Here is a 13485-nt window from a genome sequence, read left to right on the forward strand (position 1 = left end):
CATATCACTTCATTTTTTTCTTTTTAAGAGAGATATATACTAAATTATACGAATAAGTTGTTAAAAATATACATGAAGAAAATTCAAAGCCAAGTATGAATTCTTTGCTGAACTCTTTATGGAAATATATGAATTTGAAACAGAACAGTTCTCAATTTAAAATCTTTATCTTCATATAACATAATAAAACTGAACATCCTGAAATACAACAATTGCTATCCCCATCTGCTACATTACAAAGGGTATCCTTAGCCAATGCATCTGTAACAAACAGCAAACTAAGGATACTGGAAGGGAAAAAAGCTGCATTAGAATGGACCAGGGTGAACTATTTCTCAACTATAGAGGCTAGGTCACCAGCTGTGTCGGAACAGTGAATCTCTTCTTGTGATTGTCTATCCCATGTCATTCAAATAGGCTCCAAGACACCTTTCCTTATCTACAGCAGAGGAATCAAGAACTAGGGAAGGCGCTGGGACACACCAGGAACTTCCTTGTTACAAAGACAGAGTGCCACTATTCAAGCCAATTCTCACTGTCAAAATGCCAAGAGTCAGAAATCTTTGATAAATATTCATTGTCAGTTAAACAATAGATACACTAGTACACATGCATAGACACTTGGCATTTTTTAATCTCAATGAAATTTAAGTTAGTTGGCAAGTTCAAATACAAAAATAGCAGTCTTTAAGACATATCTGTATTTTTTTAAACCACTACCTTTCTCCTTTAAGCAAAAAGAAACAGGATTGGCAGCACTTAAAGATGTCAGGAGTACCTTGATTACATGAAAGAACTGCGTCCTTAGGTCTGTGCATTCTGACTTGGGCCTCTGCCAGATGACACCATCCATTTGTGCATTGAGGGCTTTCTTTTAATCCTAAAAGGATGAAAGCAAGGAGAAAATACAAGGTTTCCATGACTACTGAGATGAATGGCACTACCATCTACTCTCCAAATCAGACTTCTCCCCTTTCCCTCATCTCCCACATCTACTCAGCCACAAAGCCACACTGATTCCAGACCCCCGTTCACTTCTCTCCTACCAGGGCTTCGGTTCAGACTTCCGTCACCTTTACCCCAGATCACTGCGAGTGTCTGCCATCCACTCAGATTCATTCTCTACACTGTGAAGAGAGTATTTCTAAGACTACAAACCGACTTGTGAAATTCCCCTGCTTCCACTAGTTCCCTGCTACCCTTGGGGTGCTTACAAGGTTTGCACTGCTCTTCTCCAGCCTCAATTCTCACCCCTTCCTCCTCCCACACTTCATTAGCAAATCTGACCCAACTACAAGCAGTTCCCTGAATACCAGCTTTCCCCTAACTCAGGCTACTTCATTTCTTGGCCTGAAATGCTCCTCCAACCACCAGGCTTGTATTTGTCATTCAGATCTCAATTTGAATGTAAGGATACAGATAGTATTATCACTATTTTATAAATGAAGACACTGAAACACAGAGACTTTAATTAACTTCCCCAAGGTCTTGAAATTAGTAAGTGGCAGAGCTGGAATTCAAACTTAAGCATACTCCAAAGTATGTAAATTCATTTTTTTTCACTCCTATGTCAAACATGGATTCCTTAAAGAACAACCACACCTAAAACAAAAGCAAACTAAGAAGACAGCTAGATCAGGAGCAAACCATAGAAAGGAAGATCTCATGGAGGGTTAGCAACAGGGGAGTGGGAGGAGGAGAAGGGGGGAGAAGGTACAGAAAATAAGTAGCAAAGACAGTGGGTAGAAAATAGATAGGGGGAGGGCAAGAATAGTAGGGGAAATACAGAATCTAAAGAACTTGAAACACGTGGTCATAAACTAAAAGGGAGGAATGGTGGGGGAGGGGTGTGCAGGGTGGAGGGGAATGAAGGGAGGGAAATAAAACAACTGTAATGGCATAATCAATAAAATATATTTAAAAAAAGAAAAAAAGAAAAGCCCAAAGTTAAATATCTATTGGCCAAATAACAACTATACCTCATGTTACATGGTGTGCACTGTACACTTACCTTCTGTTAAGTTCCTAACAGCATCTTCATACTTTTTCTCTTGTAATGCTATAATGCCTAAACCAATGAGGCCTGGGCCACTTTTTGAATCCATTTCCACTAGTCTGCAACAATACTGCTGACCTTCAACAGTAAGATTTCCTGGAGTTAAAAGAAAAAGCTATTAGCATACATATACCAAGTTTCTAAGCATCAAAACCTATATATAATTTAAATCTCAAAAGCTGTCTTAAAAAAGAGAATGAAATGGCTACTAAAATTGCACCTTCAATTTCCACCCATCTGAATCAAAACTCTCTCACTGCATGGAAACAAAACACGGCAGACTACTCTGGCTACACAAACTGTTACTAGGGCAAATACACTTGAGATAAAAAGGAAAAAAGCCAGTCATGTAACTTCCATGGTCATCCATACTGAGAGTACCTAAAAACTGCACGCAAGTAAGAAAAGTCTGAATAGGTACTTGAACTAATTTCCAAAAGGCTAGGATGAACACAGAAAACTTTTAAAACAAGGTAAACTTTCCTAACATGTTCCCCTTTGCTAATATCTGCCAGCACAACCACAGAAAGATAAAGAGAATTGTGAGGATTACATTTGTGTTTAGCTCTGTGCAACACATTCTTTACATATGCCAACATGGCACTTGGAGGAATTCTCTGTAGTGTCCCCAAAAGCCATTGACAATAATAACACAATGGATCCTGTGTCAAGACACAAGGAATATTCCAGCTTCAACCCTCAATTCTCCTCTCCTCCGTACTAACTCCTGATGAAAATATTAGCTAAATAAACATAGACAATGACAACAGGAAATTGACTTCATTGTTTTTGAAGAGACAATCATTTATTTAACTTATCTGCTCTTTTTAACATTTAAAAGATTTCAAGATTCCAAATTTAATGACTTTAAAACAGTTTGACTATTTTGTTTTTATTTCTCAATAAGGTAAGCCAGTCTTGAGGCCGATGAATACTAAATTTCCATGGATAAAAGGTATTCTGAAGAGATTCAGGGTGGATGCAAGTAATATCTATGAGAACTCTGTTTCCTAAAGTTTAACATAAAAAAGTGAGTTTTTTAAAATAACAAATTCATTTCTCACATCCCAAAGAAGCTAATCACTACCACAGAATTCTTCTTTTAAATAAACCTAGAGGGGAAAAAACAGCATGTACTCAATTCTTTATTTTCAAATATTTCTAGAACACAAAATCGTAAGCTCTTTTCTCTTTGTATTGAAGAACCAAGCTTTATTATCCTCCCTGATTTCAGCAGTAAAACAAAATAAAATAAAGTCATTTAGCATGAAATAGCATTCATCAGATGACAACTGTGAAAGCTATTCAGTACTTGTTATGTGAAGCTTTATAAACTGAGTCATTTTGAAAATCAGTCTTCCAGTCTCAACATGCAAAGGAGAACAAAGAATAAAATATATTTGTCCCCAGTGAAAGAGAACCCAGTAATTAACTCCTGTCAAGCAGCAAATTTCACAGATACTAAAGTACTCAGGGGGAGGATAGAGACCTTATAATTTTCAGTTCTTAATACACAGAAAAATTGGTTTAGAGGAGCAATAAAAAGAAGAAAAATGGAAGTCATTAAGCAGTAGTACTGTACTTCTGCTCTAGAATATTAATATACCTTAGAATGTACTTAAACCTAAACTGCTCTAGTCCACAAGTTCTTACAACCCAAAACTGAGCAGGGAAAGCACTCTTCCTTGTGTACCACACACATGAGCACCCCCTACCCCATTGCCCCTTTGCCAGGGCATCGACCTCTCTTTCTCTCAATCCTGCAAAATACCCACCTCAAACCCTTTTTAAGAACTTTCTTTTCACATAAATCAATACACTCGTCATCAGTCAGCATAATCCCTTTGCTACTTCTTTATTAGAAACTTAGTCCAACACTGAATTTAGGTACAAAACTCTAAAGACTCTTTGTTGATTGCGTTTCTTATATATTTTTGTAGGCTCTGGGAATATAAGGACCATGTTTACTCAACAAATCCACTGTATAAGCATAAATGTACTTATTGGAAAAGCATTCAATCAGTTCTCAGGAAGAAATCTCAAAGTATCCTCTTGTGCCATTTGGCATATGAGCAGGTCAAGAATGAGGAAAAGGTACAAACCACTGATAGCTGAACGGGCACAGACAGAAAAGAGTGAACATTGGTCATTAATTTCTTAATAGCAATTTTAACAGTAGAAAATGGAACAGAGGGGGTTGTACTAGAGGCAACCCCATAATCAGTCCACTTATATTGAAAACACATTGGGACTCGTAAAATTTGAAGAAACTGGGAGATTTTGAAACTATGCTTCCTGTCAGCAAAACACACACACACACACACACATACACTCACTCACAAGCATACTCTTTGTACTGAAGTCTCTTAGCCAGCCTCACCCTCCTTGGCCTCACACAATGTTCATAATGTTAACTAGTCCTTTCTTCTTAAAACTCTCCTGCCAAGTGCTTCTATTGCAATTTTCCTCCTCCTCTACAAACTTTCTTTCCCTTTACCTGCTTCCTCTTCCTCTCCCTTAACTGCAGTCAGTCAAGTCCCTGGATTGCTTTTTTACAGCTGCTAAACACGTCTTCCATCACTGTAATTTATGTTACAGTTCAATAACTCTGATTTTAAAAGATAATGCTAAGGAAGGCCTCCTACTCATAAAGTCAGTTACAGACGTATTTTCTGAAATGCTCTTGGGCTGCCTTCTGTGTTGCTTTGCAGGCCCCCAACCTTCCTCCCTGACTTCTCCTCTTTTCTGTCCTCTATTTTCCTCTCCCCCTTCTCCCTCCTTTCGCCTCCAAGCTGGCCAGAACTGCATGCGTACAGTTCTCATCTTTCTGCCCTTAGTTCTCTTCCGAAGTCATCCACTACACTTCACTCTCACCTATTGCTATATACTGGTTTGATAGGATTTCAAATCCACTTCTTTATGACAAAAAATGAAGTTTTTTTAAAAGTATGTTTTATTAATTATGCTATTATAGCTGTCCCATTTTTTCCTCCACTTTATCTCCCTGTGCCTGGCACCTCCCTCCCATCATCACCCCTGCCCCACCACCCTGCTTAGTTCATGCCCATGGGTGATACACACAAGTTCTTTGGCTTCTCCATTTCCTACACTATTCTTAACCTCCCCGTCTACTTTGTACCTACCATTTATGCTTCTTATTCCCTGCACCTTTCCCCCCATTCTCCCTGTCCCCCCTCCCCACTAATAATCCTCCATATGATCTCCATTTCTGTGATTCTGTTCCTGTTCTGATTATTTGCTTGGTTTGTTTTTGTTTTTTAGGTTCAGTTGTTGATAGTTGTGAGTTTGTTGTTATTTTACTGTTTGTAAAATGATGAAGTTTTTTTAAAACTTTCTTTTTTAATTATAATTTATTTTGTATTAGTTTCAGGTGTAGAGCACAGAGGTTAGACAATCCCATCCTTTACAAAGTGGTCCCCCCAACATTTCAACTACCCATCTGGACCACACATAGTTACTACAATATTATTGATTACATTCCCTATGCTGTACTCTATATCCCCCTGACTGTCTTGTAACTACCAATTCCTACTTCTCACTTCCTTCACTTTTTTACCCAGTACTCCAACACCCCTCCCACTGGCAAGCATCGGTCTGTTTTCTGTGTCTATGAGTCTGTTTCTATGTTGTTTGTTCATTTATTTTGTTCTTCAGATTCCACATATAAGTGAAATCATCTAGGATTTGCCTTTTTCTGTCTGATTTGAAGAGTGAAGTTGCTTTGATACAAGAGTGAAGTAAGATGTGTCGGGGTATCATCATCTCATCTGTTGTCACTGATAAGCAGTCAGCAGCTCAGCTGCGAAGGGACACCACTGGGGACTTATCCATAAAAAATATGAAGAAGCAACTACAGCAAAGGAACACACAGACTATAATCACTGAGAGTTTGTGAGGACTATTCAAAAGTGTTTGGTCTGGGCAAGGCGGCCCTATGCTGATCCAAAAGCTCTCCAAAGACCTTTGGGGCATTAGCTCCCACACTGGTGAAGGCAGCTCTTTCCCCAGCAGTGGTGAAAGCTGTGCAGCGGCCCCTGGAAAGAGAACATCCTGCCAGCCAACACCAGCACTGTGAGCACTGCAGTTCCCTAGCATTGTACTCTAGCAACAAGGGACTTTCTGGGTTTATGTTTGGCAGCTGGAAGTCACCTCTGTTGTTGGTTAAGCCATCCCTCCTACAAAAGAGAACCAACCTGGCAGAAAAGATAATGCAAACCCAAATTTGGACTGTGTTTCTTTCATCTCCCATTGCCTTAAACAATAATGTGATTAATCTATTATTGGTTTGGAGTATGTCATTTCTTTATTGCCTTCTTAAGAGACCTTATCCTATATGCTACTGGCTTGTGAAATTCCTGCAACAAACCTGTGTTAAATAATCTGTTGACAAAGACAAATTCAGTCTCTGAGCATGATTTGCCACCCAAATGAAACACCTACGTATAAACTAATTACAAACCATATGCCTAGCCTTAGTATTAATAGCTCATCTGCAAACCGCTGAAGGACAATTCCTTTTGAATGTCTCTCAACAACTTACCTTTCATACAAAGCATTATTCCACAGCCGGCCAACTTTTAAGGAGACCTACAAGTTAAAATTGATTTTCCCTACCTTTACCTCTAAAAATCTCTTCTATATTTTTTATTCATTGTTACTTTTAATTTCTATCATGTTCCCAGTATCACTGTGAACATGTGAACTTTGTTCTGTGAACTTTGTTCACATCAGGTGAATATAGGCATGAATGGAGTAAGATCAAAATTATTTAAAAACACCTTATTCAGCACAGAAACAGAAACCAAGGACAGAGGCTGCTGTGAAAACCAATACAGTTCCCCTGTAAACCGGCTGAACACCAGCCATGGGCAAGCACACCCACCGCTGCAGGTTTTAGCAACACCCGGCAAGCTAGCTGCCGTCACTTCTCTATTCCCCCAAAGAAGCAAGATCAGGAAGCATACACTGAGACACACTCTGACTTGAATCTGCTCCATTTCATTAAAAGAGGAGATAATTCGCACTCCATTTGTATATACTGCAGTATTTATAATAATGTATGCGTGACACTATAATATCAACACTGAAAACGCTAATCTTCCACGAAATCCTTTGTGTGACATTCATAGCCCTATGTAATAGAGTCCAACCTACTTAAAGCAAAATATATCTTAGTTATTCCTTCTACTATTGCAAATACAACTATTTTACTCGTCCTTAAAACTGCACCAAGCTCATGCCATCTGGAGTACATTTTACCTCTTCCCATTTATCTAATGTTTATGGAAAATTCAAGGCCTTCTTCAATCCACACACTCAAAAAGACTTCACTGATCAACAACTCATAATTCCTCTGTATCACTACACTTTCCTATACCCATCGGCCTTTTCATGTACACAAAGACCATATGCTGTACTTCGTTTTATTCCCAGAAATACTGAAATAATACCTTATACACAGTAGGCACTAAAACAATTTTTGATAGATAGTAACATCATTCCCACATTCATAGAACATGAACTATAAAAAAGGAGAAATTACCTGATTCAATTAAATGCAAACAAAGCACTTCTAATGGATATTGCACAGTGGGATAGATGTTTATCATTCCTTCACAGGCCTTCTTCAACCCAGCAGTTTCATGAGGAAACTTGAAAATATAAAAGTAAAATAAACTAAGTAGCAGTAAAATATACTTCTGGATACTTCCCATCTAGAATAGCAAACTCACATTAGACATTTTAAAATCAACTTACTTTGGATAAGCACTGAATGAAATGTCTATAAAGTACTTGGTGATCTTCACTAGGAATCTTATCTGATAATTCCAGTGCATTCTCGAAAGCAGTTAAAAGCTGAAACAAATAACAAGAAACATATCACCTGTAACACATTTAAGTAACTATTCTAAAACAGCTGAGTGCATAAAACTCAAACAAACTTCACTCAACTCACTGCAAATGCATTTTATTATATGGCCCTGATAATTTCAACGAAGAAAAACATGTATATGTAAGTTTTGGAATACATTCTGATTCCACTGGCCAGCAGACTGCACTGAACTAATAAGGGATAACTATAAATTGGTGACATTAATTTAACAAAACAGTCTTACAAGTCTGCTGTTCCATATAAAGTAGTCAACCAGAGATGTAGAGTCTTATGTACCAATGTAGCTGCTACCGCTCAAGTCACTTTCAAAAGACCTCTTCTGAAATCACCAGCATGTTCTTTGGAACATCTTTAACAGTACCAAGTTTTCAATCTTAAAAATATATTTTGTGAAGTTAAGTTATACTTTTGGTAAAAGAAAACCAGAAATAAAATAAATTTTTATACAGTATCATTAACTGACTTTCAGGAAAACTCCAAAAGAGGACTTCTAAATATGTTTTGAGCCAGAACAGCAATACTAGAATCCAAGGCAAGCACTTTTAAAGAATATCATTCATTTGGTTACTTAGGTTCTACATTTTAAAAAAGATTTCCTATGACTATAATAAAAACTTGTAATACAGTTCACTATCTCAAAATTTTCTTTATGAATTATGGTAAAAAAAATCTATATAAATAAGCAAAATTTTACTGCTCTGATGGAGGAGGAGGAGAAACCACTGCTGCCTAACTGCCCTGGCCTGTGTGGCTCAGCTGGTCAGAGAATTGTCTTGTAAACTGAAAGGCTGTGGGTTCAATTCCTAGTCACAGCACATGCCTGGGTTACAGATTTGGTCCCAGTTGGGGCGCCTAAAAGAAGAAACCAATCAATATTTCTCTCCCTTTCCCTCTCTCTCTCCCTCCCTTCCCCTCTCTTTAAAAATTAAAGGCATGTCCTCCATGTCCGTGGGAGAGGATTAAAAAAATAAAAGTCATCTAACTTAAACAGTCAAGCACAGGGGTTAAAAAAAAAAAGCAATGAAATTAATCCACATGGAAAGTAGGCAATACATTTGTTTTTCTGAACACTTAAATAACATAGTTATCATTAACAAGGTGAGAATAACCACCTTTGAAAACCCTTTTATAGTATTTTTAACAGTTATAAGTCAATTCTTAGGATAAGTATAATTAATTCTCTTTCAAGAAGAAGTACAGTACAGATAATTCAAAGATATATTACTTATTTTGGTATGTGTTTGATTTTCTGGTAACCTATACTATTTCAGGAAAATAATGAAGTCATAATATGAAGGTATAATTTAAGAGAACTTGGTAAATCATCTAATTTTGTCACTGCTCAATTTTCTGCACAACTGAATCTATACACAGATAAACCTACACACAAACAAATGCAAATCTTGTTCTCACATTCTTATCCCCAGCACTCAGCACACAGCCTGACATTTAGGAGGCTCTTGATAAACATTTTCTGAATCAAGGGACAAATGAATGAGGGGGACAAATGAACAGAGTGAACAAATGAACAACACACAAGGGAATGAGCTTCCCATCCTGGACAGAGCGTTGCTTATTACGTTTAAATTTCCATTCAATTTAGAAAGTGTATACTTAGTTGCTACATACTATAATAAGAAACTAAGTTTACTTTTAAACTTACAAATATTAAAAAGTAGGATAATGAAAATATTTCCCAATTATGGTTCTAAAACCAGGTATTTTCATGTATTTTAAAAATGATTTACAATTACTTCAAAATCTGCACATTAAAAAGGACTATTTCTTTCCCGTTCTCCAAATGGGAAAGACAAATACCATATGATTTCACTTATATGTAGAATCTAATGAACAAACTGAACTAACGAATGAAACAGAGGCAGACTCCTAGATGGAGAGCAGCAGGCTGACAGCTCTGGGGGGGGGCAGAAGGGTTCAAGGGGTGCAGGGATCCAGCAGAGAATGAAAAGGACTCATGGACAATGGCGTAGTGATTGTGGGTAAGGGAGGGGTGGTAGGGGTAGAACAGGGAATAAAGGGGATAAATGATAATGGAAAAAATACAATAAAAAATAAACTATTAAAAAAAGAATAAAGAAAAGAATGATAACAATATTCTCTAGTGAAATGGAGAATATCAACTTCTTCCAGGAAAAAAGACATATATACACTTTAAATATATATATTAAAAAATATATTTAAATATATATAAAAACATAAATGAATATACTTTAAATAAAATACTCTAGTTGAATTGTTACACCTCAAAGTAATTTAGTACTCTTAGTTTCATAAATAAAAAGAATCATGTCTTTAAGGTATAACTTTTTAGAAATTATAGCAGTTTTATAAAGGCCAATTTCATAGCTTTTTTTTTTTAACAGTGAAAAAGTAACTGATCTCTTGTTGATTCTTAACGGAATAGAATTCTGATACCCAAAATACTAATTTCACTCTGTCCAGACTTAACAAAGGACTATAGGCCAATAATTATGACTTTATCAGGAAGAGCCTCTGAATTTAAAACTGAACATTTATAAACTACCTATTCTGACATACAGTACTTTTTTATATTCTAAGTATATCATTATGCTTCCATTTTCTAAATCCAGGGGGATAAACAAGCCAATACCAGCTGCTGGGTCTCACTGTTCTCATCCTGGGCACTCTCGGCCAGCAGCTGCGTCAACTTCCTCCACAGCTGATGAAGCTCGGGCTTGTCTGCACCTTCTCCTTGTCGCATCTCGATCAACTTGTGCCATGTTCGGGCCGCCTATCAAGGAAACTGAAAATGGTTATTTTATCTTAAATATTAAAAATGTCAATGAAGAAATAAAATCTGTAAACAAAATATTTTACCTGCTAATACCTAAAAGTAGCAAAAGCACGGAACTCCATCTATAATGAATGCCACAAAAACTAAGCTGACTAGGTGAATCTACAGTCATTACATCATTAGCATGACTGAGATCATTAGCATGACTGCGCTGTCCTAACAGTCCTCATAACTCACAGCATCAGCTGCAGAGACACCACGAATAGGATACTATATTCTACACATAATGCTTTCACTTATTTTATTTACTCCCGCAGTTTAAAAAAAGTTTAGAAATTATGATGCCTGAAATTTAAATTCTGATTTAGTTTTCAAATCACTATAATGTGTATTATCCCTCTAAATTTTTAAAATTCTATATTACATAGCAATTGTAAAAATCTTCCCTTAAGCTAAATGAAAGCTTTCTTCTAATGATGGTTTTACTAAAAGTAGTATACTGCCCCCAGAAAATCATTAACCAACCTCCATGTGTTTCTTTTCTTGGTAATACAGATCCACAAGTTTCTTACAGACATCACACCACTTCTGTTTGTCGACACTTAAAATAAAAAAAAAAAAGAACTTTGAATATGACTAATAAAAACAACCAAAGACTTAAAATGCCAAAATGAAAATATCTCAATAATATTGTCAGGTACTATTTTAAATCAGAACATACTACATCTTTTATAGTACAGTAAAATTTTATAAAAATGAGACTCTCATAAAAAGTTTTAAGAAATATTATTTATCTTCCATTACACTGACTGAAAGTATCACAGTTCCCAAATTAGTCAGTCCTCTTACTATCAGCATTTGATTCTGTTCTCATCACAATCAAGAGATTCTGTTATAACTGTGTAAAAGACAAGCGTTTTCCTATTCACAGTAAATGTTTGAAGTACTTCCGTATAATTTTTATCCAGTTTTCTAATTCATGCTTTTAAAGAAACTGGTCTTTCCCCACATATTGATTACCTTTCATAAAGGTCCAGGAGCTTTTTGTAAACACGAGGTAAGTCATCCTTAGCATTTATCTGACTACATTTCTCATACAGGCTTGCTAACCCCTAAAAGAAGAAGTAATAGAGATTATTCTTCCAAAAACATCTAATATTCTTGCATCTATTTTGCTAAAGTAACAATCTATAAAGATTATTTATGTTAAAGATAACTGTAATTAATAAACATGTTTGAGATTTGCCTCCATAATTAGAAATGGAGGGAGCAGGTGAGGGTTTAGATGAAAAAACAGTGGCCGTGAGAGGATTTTAACTGAATCTGGATGGTGGATATAGAAGGACTCGCACCATTTTCTTTTCAAAATATATTTGAAATGTTTCACTATAAAAAACATATTTTAATGGTTATTATACAATCTTCATCCCTAAGACATTACCATATAATGCTACTTTTACACAGTGAAATAAACAAAAAATCCAAGTAGTCTGTAGAAATTGCCATTTTTGTTTCAGTAAAGATCAGATATCCTCAACCAATCAGTACATTAAAAAGGCAACCATCTAAGTCAGTGATTTTCAACCAGCGTGCCACAGAATTTTCAAAACACGCAGCACCTGACTCTCTAGTCAGGGGCACTGACCTCTTTTCCCTTAGATTGTTAAATTAAAAACGACAACAGCCAACACAACAATAGTCATCCAGTGTGAATAAATAAAAATCATACCCATTTTTTTGCCAGATCAACAAAAAAGTGTGTTTTTTGGTGTGCTGCAGAATTTTATTAATTAGTTTGTGTGCCACGAGATGAATGAGGTTGAAAATCACTGCTCTGAGTGTTACCAGACACCCTTGTTCATGTTCTTGGTCCTGACACAGACCCTTGTTCTCCAGAGCCTGTGACTTTCTTTTAATCACAGGTTCTCAGAAGTGATTAAGGTGTGAAACAAAGTTATTAAATAAGAAATAGTTGGAGAAGCCAACTAAAAAACATGAAGACTATTAAATAAGAAAGAAGAATTTAACTTGTACTCAAAGAATTACAAATTTTTAACATTATTTTTAGAAAATATAATGCACATTTACTTTCTCTTGGGTAAACATAAAGTATATTCATGACAACTCTTGCACACGCACATATAATTAAGTTGGAGATTAACACAGTCATGTCTTAATTCCATTCCTTATATTTGGAAATAATTCATTGGGTTGGAGTGTTAAGTAGTGGTAAATAACATCAGTGATACTACTTTATTTTGAAATTAACTTTCAGTTTTAGAAGACCAATGAATTAAATTTTTTTCTCATGTGGGATAAGTGGAGGTTTAAATTTTTTTAATATAAAGCTATTACCTATAATTTTACAAATCAGGGGGCGGGGGAAACTCTTCCCTATAACATGAGGAAAAAATGTTACATACCTGCCAAGCTAATAATTGGTCTGGCTCTAGTTCAGCAGCTTTCTTATAGGCACCCTGGGCCTGATCAGGTTGTTCTAGCTCGGCCGCCGCAACTCCAATAAAAACCCAGGCATTATAGTTATTTTTCTCTTGTTTTAACACTGTCTGATTAAAAAATTAAAAGAGAAGGTCATTAAATTTTGCAAGTGATGGACAAACAACAACAAAAAGCAGTCTACTTGAAGGTCTAAAAATCTGGATCTATCTCTAACTGGACAATCCTAAAAATGCCACTTAACCTCTCTGGTCTTCAGTTTTCTCAGTGAAAGAGGGAGTT

The 13485-nt window shown here is 36.2% G+C and overlaps 1 protein-coding gene across 5 annotated transcripts in view; it reads right to left on the reverse strand.

Annotated features, from left to right (window-relative positions):
• Positions 1 to 13485, reverse strand: part of SKIC3 (SKI3 subunit of superkiller complex) — a 77636-nt gene that overhangs the window by 51328 nt on the left and 12823 nt on the right. For all 5 annotated transcript variants that reach the window (XM_053663548.1, XM_053663549.1, XM_053663551.1 and 2 more), the window contains 8 exons: positions 13170 to 13313; positions 11767 to 11858; positions 11272 to 11347; positions 10603 to 10743; positions 7835 to 7933; positions 7620 to 7728; positions 2012 to 2152; positions 779 to 880 (listed from right to left, as the gene is read on the reverse strand). In XM_053663548.1, coding sequence (XP_053519523.1) covers positions 779 to 880; positions 2012 to 2152; positions 7620 to 7728; positions 7835 to 7933; positions 10603 to 10743; positions 11272 to 11347; positions 11767 to 11858; positions 13170 to 13313 — 904 coding nt within the window. The remainder of the gene's footprint in view (positions 1 to 778; positions 881 to 2011; positions 2153 to 7619; positions 7729 to 7834; positions 7934 to 10602; positions 10744 to 11271; positions 11348 to 11766; positions 11859 to 13169; positions 13314 to 13485) is intronic.

This window comes from Artibeus jamaicensis, unplaced genomic scaffold (genome assembly GCF_021234435.1).
Source record: "Artibeus jamaicensis isolate MK-2021 breed Jamaican fruit bat unplaced genomic scaffold, CSHL_Jam_final contig_3214, whole genome shotgun sequence".
NCBI lineage: Eukaryota > Metazoa > Chordata > Mammalia > Chiroptera > Phyllostomidae > Artibeus > Artibeus jamaicensis.